General features: G+C 39.4%; 1 protein-coding gene across 1 annotated transcript; it reads left to right on the forward strand.

The window, feature by feature from the left end:
• The first annotated feature begins 703 nt into the window (after window positions 1-703).
• On the forward strand, window positions 704-1,879 carry LOC132067138 (uncharacterized). The gene has a single exon (XM_059460276.1). The coding sequence runs from the start codon at window positions 856-858 to the stop codon at window positions 1,762-1,764; it is 909 nt and encodes a 302-aa protein (XP_059316259.1). The 5' UTR covers window positions 704-855; the 3' UTR covers window positions 1,765-1,879.
• The last annotated feature ends 10,802 nt before the right edge of the window (window positions 1,880-12,681 follow it).

A 12,681-nucleotide genomic window follows, 5' to 3' on the forward strand; every position in this document is an offset into this window, starting at 1 on the left:
AATCCCGTATCGTCATCAGTTCATATTGTTGTATTATATTTTGGTAGCCTTGTTGGCCTATGTTTATGGATATAGTTACTGATGGTTATATAGCGATGTGTCTTTATCTTATGATATATGCCACTACAGATTATGATAAACCAAATTCGTCTTTGTGGTCCACCTAGAAATGGTTATGAAATGTATGTTCGGAGGTGCTCGGTGGGTTAGCTCCAGGTGCCCGACATGACTCTCTGGTTGGGTTGTGACATTATTACCATCACAGTTGCTTATTAAATATCAATAACCACTATCACTGTCAATCATCATATTAAGCCGCAATCAACAACTGCATCCATCATCACAATAATTACATAATTACCACCAACGTTATTCGTGTCAACCATCACTTTCACTCTTTTTACCGGACAAACCATCATCACTATCTATTACCGCGGTCCAAATAGATCTACTCCCTCTCTTTTAATTTATTGTCTTACTTTTTTTTTTTTTGCAGTTTAAAAAAGAATGCTTCTTTCCTTTTTTGATAATCTTTTAATTCTAACTTTTCACATGACATGTTTAAGATTAAAAAATTAGAGGATATATTAGTTCTACAAATTCAAAAATCTTATTTACTTTCTTAAACTTGGTGCCCAGTCGAAACTAAACAAACAAATTGAAACGAAGGCAATATATAGTGGAGTAATATGTATTGAGATAGATGCATTTTATAAAAGTTGATAAAAACAAACGGCTTACGTGTGTTCGAGGTTTTGCCTGTCAATCGGACTACTGAAACTGCAACCGCGTTACACCTGATTCGTGTCGTTTCGCTTGCCTTATCTCACGCTCCTTCACTCTCCGCTTTCTTCCATGGCCGAACTACAGCCGCCTGACGCCTCCATCACCGCCGTTGCTCTCCCTTCCGTTGCCACTACAACGACAACCACCACCCCGACAACATCTATAGCTCCACCACCACCTCCCCCATCCGATAATAACCCTCCAACCAACAACAACAACCTTAATAACAACAACAGCAACCCCAGTTTGGCTCCTAAACGCCAACGCCGACCTAGTGTTCGATTAGGCGAGATCGGTGACTCACCTTCTGAAACTCACTTCCGTCGTGCCCCCACCAAAACCTGGCGTTATCACAAGGATCCCACTCTCGCTGCTAAAACTTCTAAAACCCGCCCTTTAACTAACCTCGTTAACGGTGGTGCCACCGATAATAATTATGACGAGGACAACAGCAATTACAATCTTGATTTGGGAAATCGCAAGTCCAAATCAAGAAAACCCACCAAGAGAGTGAGGACAAATTGGCATTCCTCCACGTCAGCTAAGTTTGAGACGCCTAATGGAGGAGAAGACAACTTTTTCGATAACAACGATAACGAAGAGTTTAGGGAATTCGAGCCTGAGGGGTCTGAAAGCCCAGTGAAGGAGCACAGTCCAGTTAACTCTATGGAACATATGGGGCTTCAGTATTGGGATAGGAGAGGAATTAGGACTAGAGTTTCCGAGAGTAGAGATGACCTTAACAATGGTGGAGTTCATAACGAAATGAATTCTGGGGATAAAAGTATTGGAGTAAGGGATTGGTTGATTGGTTTGGGGTTAGGGAGATATGCTCCTGTTTTCGAGATACATGAGGTTGATGATGAGGTTTTGCCTATGTTGACTTTAGAGGATCTTAAGGATATGGGGATTAATGCTGTTGGTTCCAGGCGAAAAATGTTTAGTGCCATACTGAAGCTGCGAAAAGGGTTTTCGTGAGTTTAGCATTTAATGGTTTTTTGAATGTATGTTTAGCTTTTATTTTCTACTGACTTTCCTTTTTGCCGCTTTACATGGATAATTACATTTCCAAGGGGTATTAGTTTTGCAGCTAGATTTTTTTCTTCTATTGCCTTTAGTATATTAGTTATTGTGAAATGTACTCGTCGATATACAAATGAGAATGACATGAGAAGTACTTTCTAATGTGTCTAAATGAAGTATTAAGATATATAAGTTTGAAAGAAGTCAGTACTTGGAATCAATACCACCCGTATTTAATTAAAAGAAATAAAGGAAATTACCTTTTTTTTTTTTTTTTTTGATGAAGTAAGATGTAAATAAAGGAAATTACCTTCCGAATCTGGTATGTTCTGGATTATTAATTTGTGTGCCATATGGTTAGACTATATACATCTATAGCACTTTAGCTGCAAGATGTCCTCTCTAACCTTCTATACGTCTATAGCACTTTAGCTGCAAGGTGTCCTCTCTAACCTTCGTTTTTACCAGTATTTAGTTCCACTTTCCGCAATAAGATCCTTTGTATTCGTTATCAAAAAGGGATCTTCTCTTATATTAACTTGTATAGAACGAAAAATCTTCCTTAATGTAGTTGGAAATTTTAATTACACTGTGAACAACAAATGGTGAGTTATTTGACTATATAAGAAAATGGTGAATCATTTGATGAAACAAAGAATGACCTTCTAGAGAAGTACATGAAATAAGAGCACATATCTTAGACTTCAGTTAAGTCGTTCACCAAAGCATAGTTCAGATAGTCCATGCTTTATTAGCTTCTAAATATGCTATAAGAAATTTCGTTGTAATAAACTTACATCTTCTAGGTTGACGATCTTATCGAGAATCCCCTTTGAAACTTTAGCCTTCTTCTCGAGAGACTCTAATTTGTCTCCTGTAGAAAAGTAGATATAACTCGTAAATAAGAGGCTCCCTCACACTTAATGATGTTTGTGTTGTGAAATATTTGTGTACCCCTTTTATGGTCGTTGTTCGCCTTGTCTCATTCAGTTAATAGAGGGAAGATCTTTATATTTTGCTTGTTGACATTCTCTTTTGGTCGTAACTGCTTCCAGCATTCTCTTTTTGCTGGTTAACTAATGAAATTTACAAATTTCTGATCACAAAAAAAAATGCTTTATATCTTGTATTCTGACACAAATTTCATTCAGCTGAAAAACACACAGGTAGTTAGCTTGGAAAGAGAGATATTCAGTATGTGGAATATATATGATATTTCTGACAGACGTCTTTGAAAACATCCTTCTAAAGGGAGGTACTAACTTCGTATCTAACTTTCCCAGCTTTGTCACAGATTGTTGATAAAGGCTTTTAGGTGAGACAAATGCTTTTTTATCTTCCGATCTTCCTAACTTCGTATCTAACTTTCCCAGCTTTGTCACAGATTGTTGATAAAGGCTTTTTGGTGAGACAAATGCTTTTTTATCTTCCGATCTTCCCTAACTAGCCATGGTTGCACCTACATGGCTAAAAATTTCTCTCCTGACCTCAAATTTGCCATTTTCGCTTGCAAGTGGTTGCACCAGTCAGTCAGTGTTTTGTTTTCTAGTCTCTTCGTTCTGCTTTCATTTGTTTATTTTCAGGCAATCGAAGTCTGATGTTTCCTAGCCTACATATAATCTTTTGCTAATTTCACTATTTTTGGACATAGTGTGTGTTTTTCATGTGTTCTCCGTTTCTTCCCCTTTTTGGAATGGAGGATGTTGGGGTGGGTGGGGGTGGGGGGCTATCTGAACCATGAGAATAGTAGATTTCTTTTTGCTGCTATGAATGAGATGTAGTCTTATTTCCAACTTCAAAAGTTGACTGACATGGCTCACTTTTCTGGCAATATCTTTTCTTTCTCGGTTTGATATGTAGCTGATATTAGCTTGCTGATCTCATATATTCTCAGAGACTGAGAACTGTATATGCAGTCGCTTGGATGTTAAGTTTTCACTTATGGTCTTATCCTTTTCGCTTGTCCTTTAGGCATTTGGTTGTTTGTGAGGGAATCATTGATGAAGTCTGATAATGCTTATTTTGTGTGTGACTATTGGATTAGCGACGGGTTGGTGTATGAATAAAGGTCCAGTTTGGTTAGAAATTGGTATAACTTATTTTGATAAAATTAAAGTCATAGGCTAAATTACAATGCAAAGATTTACTAAAGAAGGATGAGGGGGGGTACCTAGGATGGGAGCCACAAGGTATGTTGTGACAGGGGATAGTGAGTTTATTTTGCCAGGAAGGTAAACTAGATTTGGTGCGACTAGTTTTGGCACCAAAACACCATATGAATTAATCTATATTCTTAACTCACCTCACGAGAGCTCAACTAATGTAGGCACTAGTCCCCTTTAAGTTGATACCCAAATCTAGAAATGTTTATTCTCAAATGGGATTATCCGGAATTTTGATATATATATATATATATATTCCTTTTATTTTTATGACCGTGGTGTTCAGGCCAGCTTGCGTGCACCTCGACTAATTCCAGGTGCATGGGATTAGGCATGATTGTTGATGGATTGAAGATTGTATTGCAGTTATGCCCTTATAAGTAGAGAAAGTTAAAGTTGGTTGGTGTTTGCAGGGGAGGGGTTTAATTGTTGTCGGGAGGAAAAGCAAAGACATTTTGGGTCCTTGCCAAAACAGGCTTGAAACCGAGATATTACACCCAGGAACTTGGTGCATCACGTGCACAAAGATCAACCATTTATTTCCCATTTCGACAGCTACTTGTAGGAGGGCTATGGCAGAATTTATTTTAGTTATTGAGAGATTCTTTGTGTGCTTCAGTATTTTCAGTTAGTGAGTCTTCTATGATTAAGCATCAGGGCTTTGGCGATATAGAGAGTGGTGACGTTCTCTACCCAGAGCTGTACTAGTTTTTATATGGTAATATACCGGTAGAGCATAACTCTTGAATTTGCAAAGATATTTTGGTACGGAACAGTGATCAATAGTGTATCCATTTATTCTTCTTTAAGGTCTAGAGCAACAGGTCCTTTCCATGATATTGCCCTGGCAGTCTTAAATGGGACTGCTTCTTCTCGAGATACGCAATACCTAACTTCTCCAAAAACACAGAGCATTACCCTTGAACCATCTCCTTTAATACCTAGACAACACCAAAGACCTTCAAAGCCGGGCCCTTCTCTGAAAATCTTACCATAACCACCCTCTCTCTCCAAAAAAAAAAAGCCTGTGACTTCCATCTTTCCAACCGCGTAGCCTCTGTCAGCTTCACAGAATATATATCAAACACATACCGGTCCATTCTTCACGACACTTATCACTTTCTCTCTCAAGAAAACCCACAAAAATAATACACTCGCAACCCCATTTCACTCATAAACACGATCCGAGCAACATCAGCCCGAAGCATTGACCTGTGGTCAAATCTTTGCTGTAAAATTGAGGTAGATTTCTTGGGTAGTGATAATAGGTGTCTTCAAGCGATTAACACAGTAATTGTTTAAGCATGGGTGAAGTACATGTAATCAGAATCCAGTGGCGATATTTGGGGTGTCAAAAGTATTGTTTCCTAGTGAATGTCCTTGGGATAAATCCAATTGAAGTGAATAGGCAATTAATGGTGGTGTAGGATTTGGGTTAGCTTCACCACTGAAGATATTAGTAAATTGTGACAGGTGGAGGAGTGGTAAGGGTGTGGAATGGTGGAGGAAGAGAGGATAGTAGGGAAAGAAAGAGCAAGAGGGAAAACAGGTGAAAAAAGTTCAGTGGTAAGTACAACAACATGTATGTCACCACTTAACACAAAATATGTTTATCTTGTGGAAAGAGGGAACTTATTCCACTTCAAAAAAGTCTTATAAGGATTAACGGGTCAGGGCCCCGCAATGTTTAGGTGTGCAGTTAAAAATTCGGAATAAGTTGAGGTTGTTATTTATGCATTATCTCGTATTTAAATTCATTTAAACAGTGGTGTGATGTTTGTACGATTGTTCTAGCATGTCGACTATTTAAGATCTTTTTTCTTGTACTTACTTTACCTTATAAAGGAAAAGATCTTTTTTCTTGTACTATTATTTCAAACAAGTCATATAAATTGAGTTGAGGAAGTAAGATGTTCTTTCCTAGGCACTTATAGTGTGAGACATCTGGTGTATATCTTATTCTCTTGGTTTGCAAAGTGAAGAATTGATATTGTGTACACAAGGGTGTGAGTTATCAATGAAGTGGGTTGAGAACCCTGAGGTTACAGGTTCAAATCCAACAGTGGCAAAAACAGTAGGTGATCTTTTTCCGCAGATGTCGAAACCTTGGTGCACAAGGTTAGTCGGTACCTTTGCCGTGCTGGTGGGAGATAGCTAGTACTTTGTGGAATTAGTCGAGGTGTGCGTAAGTTGGACAGGACACCACAATTGTAAAAAATAAAGATGAAGAATTGTTATTCTTACTGAATCTTTTCTGTAAGGCTAGTGATTCATTACACTGGATTTGTGCCAAGCAATGTCATGAAGTAGGTAATTAACTAGGGAAGAAAAGTATGTTTTTCCTCGAATTGATTTGTCATGAAGTGGGTAATTAACTAGGGAAGGAAAGTCATAATCATGCTTCTCCTTGACTTGATTTGTCATGAAGTGGGTAATTAACTAGGTTAATGTTGCACACCAGAGCCCCAAGACAAAAAGAATATACTAGTCACCTGTGATGTATGCAGGCTCTTGGATAATAAGTCCTTGTTTATGGTGTATGCGTCTTTTTAAAAAAAATATCTAAATATATAGTATATAATATTAAATTTTCAGTGAAACAGTGTCTGACAACACCCCATGGCACAAGGTGTCTCCAACGTTGCTAGTAAAGGCCCTTGCCAGTAAAGTGATATCTCAATTTCTCTTATTGAGAGTAATTGCTGATTTTAACTATTTCTTCTCCTGGTTGATGTTTAGTGACAAGCTGACTCTATAATGAGGCAGAGCTGACGATGAAATCAAAATGTATATTTTTTCTGATTGCTTGGTGTGAATCAGTCGGAAGTGCTAAGGTCACTTTCCTGTTCTGATATCAGTATTGGCGATTGAATTCTCTGCTGATTTTATGGCAGTGAGTCTCCTGGGGATAGATAATCATGGTTTTTGTATGACTATTATTAACGCCATTCATCTGATCATAACAAACACTTGCAAGGATTTATGATAGGTCTCTTTTATGGGAGTTCCCTTTTACTTAGGCGACTTTCTTCTTATGACCATCAGTGTTTTGGTGGCCTTACATAATCTAATTAACTACTGTAGTTCAAGATTGATTGTTTGTGCCGGCTCTCTTAGTTCCAGTTGGCATGCCCTGATTTACATAATCAGAAGACATAATAGTGCTAAGCAATATATTACAAGTTTCATTTCAGTGGTTTGGTTGTTACAGGATTATGATTGTATCTCTGTACCTCTTCCTTTTTTGTGTTATATAGACTGCTGAATACTAGATTGGCTTTTTTGTAGAACTTCTCTCAATTGGCTAACATATGTGTATGCTAAAGTCTCAATCTTTTAAGTACCAGTTTAAGAAAAGAGAAGGGTCTAAATCTTTCCTACCAATCATATAGTCAAGCTTGAGTGCCTCCCATCAATGTTGCTCTTCCTCATCTTTAGTTAGTCCTTTTAAAACGAAGAAATAACAAAATGAAGAGAAAAAATGCTCCCGAACCACGACTTTCGAGGTCTACGAGTCGGTAGTCTAATTTCGAGTTTTTAGTTTCCATTTGGGGTCCTTTCGAGCTACTATGGCCGGATCCTTTTCTCTAAAGGAAAATAGTATATTCTACAATGCCGTTTTAAGTCCTATGATATTACTAAATGCAAATATGGTGCAAGAATCGTGGTACGAATGGGTCGAACGCGGCAAAGCAGAATTTAATGAGACGAGTCAAAGTTAGCATTAAAGTTTTAAAGTGGATAGTAGGCGTATGTTATTGAAGCATCCAAAGTACGGGGGAAGGTGGTTAGAAGATGGAATTTGAAGGATCACTTCTCGAAATTTTTGTGCACTCTAAAACACAATGAGTGGCAGATACATCGGTTTCATAGCATTACAAGGGCGAGCAAATCATTATTATTACACCGGAGACTACATTCAATGGAGGATGGGGGAATATAGCTCACAAAATAGCAAAGTTTACATATGAACGAGAACAAACACGAAGCCGCGGAGAACCTACAACTAAAATTTGGATAAAACCTTCGAAAGGGCTGCGCAAAGCAATAGATGGGTGACGAGGCCACGAAAAAGGCACAAGTTCGAAGCACGAAAGACAATATAAAAATCTCGGGGGACTTCAATCTCGAGATAGACTTGTGGCGGATGTGTAGTTGGGAAGTTTGAGTCCAACACAAGAGATAGCCACTCTAAATGATGTAAGAAGATGGGCATGCAACACTTGGAAGAAGCGCGTTTTTGGTATAAATGTCCATGCCATGAATGATGGCTATTTTCTTTGAGCTCCCGTCAAGGAAAGAAAGCGTAGCACGTCATGGGAGAATGGACACTGGAAGAAGATGCGATTTGGCACTCGAATGGTGGAAACCAACTACGGAGTTCTTGGCCGTAAATTAAAAGGGATTGGGTGTGGATCGGACTTCTAGGGTTTCCATTATGCCTATGGTCACAAGAAATCTTCAAACAAATTGGAGATCAATGCGGAGAGTTTTTAGAAAATGAGGAGGAGACTTCACTCAAGAACCGTCTACACCTTTGGGCTCGAATCAAAGTGGCGTGGAGATGAAGCGATTCCGAGAGAGGTGGAGGTGTCCAATGAAGAATATACCTACACTATTCCGATATGGTGTGAAGTTTCGGTGGAAGTCGTAGCAAAGGAAAGGAGGAGAGAGGAAGAAACCTTTTGTCCGATAGTTAATAAAGGACTAGGGTCTTATGAAGTCGGCGAGAAATAAGGAGACCTTTTGTCCAATGGTTAATAAAAGACTAGGGTCTTATCGAAGTCGGCGAGAAATAAGGGAACCCGTGGGGACCTCGGGAGAAGGAAAATTTGAATTGGACAAGTGGGCCGGAAACAAGAGGGAAAGGGCTAATGGAGGCGGTTGCGTGCTCAATTAAAAGAATAAAGCATTTGGGCCCGATTAATAGAATAGAGCAATTGGGCCGAATTATTAACCCTTTTGTTGTAGTAATTCATAAGTCAATTCACGAAGCCCATGTAGAGGACATGGTTAGTATAGAAATACGAGGCTAACTGTCAAGACTAATAACCCGAATATGTTCGAACCGGGAACAATTGATGGAGAAAGGAGACTCAACATAATCAAATTGAACGGTTCATGGGAAATTCATCGAAGAAGAAGAACCGGCAAAGAATGAAGAAGAAGAGGAACCACAGAGGCCTACATCTACAAATACGGATGCAAGAACTAGATACGGAAAGAGATAAATGAAGATGTTACCCCTCCGAAAGTTCAATTACCGGAAGAAGCAACCATTCCAACATCAATAACTCCGGAATGGATTCAACGAGATATAATCGGACTTAGCACGAGTTTGGTGCTAGCTTTAAAGGGTGTGAAGAGAAAGCCAAAGAGTTATTCATGAAGATAGATAGCAACAAGCAAGAGAATAGTGGGGAAGGTCAATCACCAAAAGGAAGGGATGAATGAATTGAAGGGGCTAGAATTAGATACTAAATTCATGAGTAATGGTACTAGAAGTAGGGGGGGATATCTAGCAATAAAAGATCAATGAAGTTGAGTATAGTGTCTTGAATGTTAGGGGTCCTAATGTAGTAAAAAAAGAGTATGATAAAAAATATTTTACTTACCGGAACGGATGTGGTGTGTTTCCAGAAACAAAAGTGGAAGGGGATATCACGATATAGTGAGAGAAGTTTGGGGGAGCGAGTGGGTCAATTATGTTCAATTAGAAGCTAGTGGGACAAGAGGAGGGATAGTAATTATGTGGGACAAAAGGATTGGGAAGGGTGATCGGTGGTGAGGGCATGTATCTGTTTCTTGTAGTTTCACCGGAAGGAGTCAAGGTTTCGGTTGGAACATGGCCCGGAGTTTATGCTCCAAATGATAGAATGGAAAGGGAGGAAACTTGGGGGGAAGTAGGTGCGGCAAGGAGTCTTATTCCGGAGCCACGGGTCCTTTGTGGTGACTTTAACACGATTAGATATCCGTACGAAAAGAAGAAGCTGAGAAGAATCAACAAGGCAATGACCGATTTTTTTCGATTTCATTGAAGACATGGAAATGGTGGACTTGTCCCCGACGGAGAGGAAGTTTACTTGGAAGAAAGGAGACGGACACAATATTGCGGCAAGAATTGATAGATTCACGATATCGAAGAATGGGATGCTAGCTTTAGGAACATCGGCGATCCGTAATACATAGGGTGACATCGACCATTCACCTTTGTTACTTGAAAGTGGAGAATGGGAGAAAACCAATTCTTATTTTAAATTTGAGAGCGGTGGCTAAAGACGGAGGGTTTTAATGAGAGAGTGAAGACATGGTGGGAATCCTTCAATTACGGTGGAAAGCGGACTTTATCTTTGGTAGCAAAGTTGAAAGCTTTAAAAGGAAAATTGAAAGAGTGGAGTAAAACGACAAGGAATTTGGGAATGCGAGAAACAAGTGGTATTGGCTCGACTTCCGAAGCTGGAAGAGATACAAGATCATAGAACCACGAAAGAGGAGGAGATAAACTAGCGGCCCTAACCATGGAATTTGAAGACATTGCTAGGCATGAAGAGGCCCCCTGAGACAGAGATCAAGGCAACTTGGTTGAAAGAGGGGACGAAACACAAGTTTCTTTCGCGAGAGCGGCAAATGCACACGAGAAGGGGCAAACACTATAGACAAGTTAAGAGTAAATGGATAATTTTGGAGGATCTTTGGAGAAGTGAAGGAAGAAATTGTGTCATATACGAGAAGCCGTATTTAGAGGAAAGCGGAGACCACAATTTAATATGAGGAATTGTCCTAGGTTGGATCGAAGATAATGCAACTCTTTATGGCCCTTTGAACCTCAAGAGATCTTTGGACTCCATCGGTGGCATGTGCGAGGGACAAAGCTCCGAGGTCACGATGGATACTCTATGGCTTTTTTCAATCGGTGTTGGGATATCATAGGGATAGAGCTTGTGTGCTATACGAACTTTTACTTTGAAGGTTATTTTGAAAAAAGTTTGAATGCCACTTTTGTGGCTTTGATTCAAAGAAAGCTAGGTATAGAGCTCGATGATTTCGAAACTATTAGCTTGATTGGGAGTCTATAAGATCATTGCTAAACTACGGCGAGAGAGGTTGAAAAAGGTAATACATAAGGCGGTGGACGAGTGACAAATGGCTTTTATTAAAGGAAGACGGATCATGGATGCGGTTTTATCGCTAATGAGTGTGTGGGTCTAGAACGAGAGGGGAGTAAGAAACACGGTATTCTATACGAGCTAGACATTCAAAAAGCATATGATCATGCGAATGGAGCTTTCTAATCAATATGTTGGAGAGAATGGGGTTTGGAACTAGATGGATCAAATGGATAAAACATTGCATTAGCTGTTAAGTTCTCGGTGTTGGTCAACAGAACTCCTTGTTTTTTTCCTTCTCAAAGGGGATTGAGACGGGGTGATCCTTTGTCCCTTTCTTATTTATCCTGGCAATGGAGGGCATGAGCAATATGTTTCGATACAACTAAGGTGAATGGTGGATAAGGGGATTTCGGTGGGTGCAGAAACTTGGAGATCACTCATCCGCAATATGCAGATGATAATCTTGTCTTTTGTGAAGCGGTGGAAGAGAACATTTTAATCTAAGAACTATCTTCATCATCTTTGAAGCGAGTTTCAGATTACACATTAATGGGGTAAAAGCTTCATTTATCCAATTAATGAGGTTGCGAGGTGGAGAGCTTGGCAAGAGAAATTAGGAGGTAAAGTAGGGGAGCTTCCAACTACATATTTGGGCATGCCTTTGGGAGCCAAGAGCAAGTCAAAAGGAATATGGAATGGAGTACTAGAAAAATGTGAGAAAGCCGACAATTTGGAAAAGCCAATATTTTCTCTTGGGGGAAGATTGACAATGGTCAATAGTGTGCTAGACGCCTTACCATCTTACATGATGTCCATATTCCCAATACTGTCAATGTAATCAAGAGAATTGATACTTAGAAGGAACTTTTTCGTGGGAGGGCAATGAAGATAAGAAGAAATTTCATTTAGTCAAGTGGGAGGGGCGGCTGAAAAGCGAGAAGACGGGGGGATTGGGTATCAAAGATTTGAAATTGCAAAACCAAAGTTTGATGATGAAATGGCTATGGAAATTTGCTACGAGAGAGAAAACATGCTATGGAAGGAAGTCATTCTTTTGCTAAATATGGTTTGGAGGACAAGTGGATGACAAACATGGTGAATACTCCATATGGATGCACCATGTGGAGGGCAATCAGGAATCATGGCCAATAATGCTTGCAAGAATTAGATGTAAAGTTGGTAATGGTTTAAAGGTATCCTTTTGGAATGATATATGGTTGGGTGACACATAAAAGGTGAAATTCTGCCTTGTTCGTTCTTAGCCAAAAGCGACATGCCATCGAGATTTAGATCGGACAAGGGTGGGATACGGATCTCGAGAAGACACTTGAATGATTGGGAAATGGAGATGGTAGCAGAATTCCACAGTACAATGGCAGCATTCATCAACTTAACAGGGGAAAGGGATACTTTGGAATGGAAGAAGGATGGCAAAGGAATTTTTACTGTAAACTCAACATACAAAGACCTAGATGTATCAAGTTTGCAAGAAGAAGGATGGCCATGGAAGATGATATGAAAGACAAAAGTACCTTATAAAGTGATTTTGTTTTTTAACATTGTTGGCAAAAGGCGAGTGTTAAAGGTTGACTCGAAAACCC

The sequence above is a fragment of the Lycium ferocissimum genome, chromosome 8 (genome assembly GCF_029784015.1).
Source record: "Lycium ferocissimum isolate CSIRO_LF1 chromosome 8, AGI_CSIRO_Lferr_CH_V1, whole genome shotgun sequence".
NCBI lineage: Eukaryota > Viridiplantae > Streptophyta > Magnoliopsida > Solanales > Solanaceae > Lycium > Lycium ferocissimum.

What these genes read in the sequence shown, in the direction of transcription:
- LOC132067138 (XM_059460276.1), top strand. Translation starts at nt 856, where the DNA reads ATGGCCGAACTACAGCCGCCTGACGCCTCCATCACCGCCGTTGCTCTC.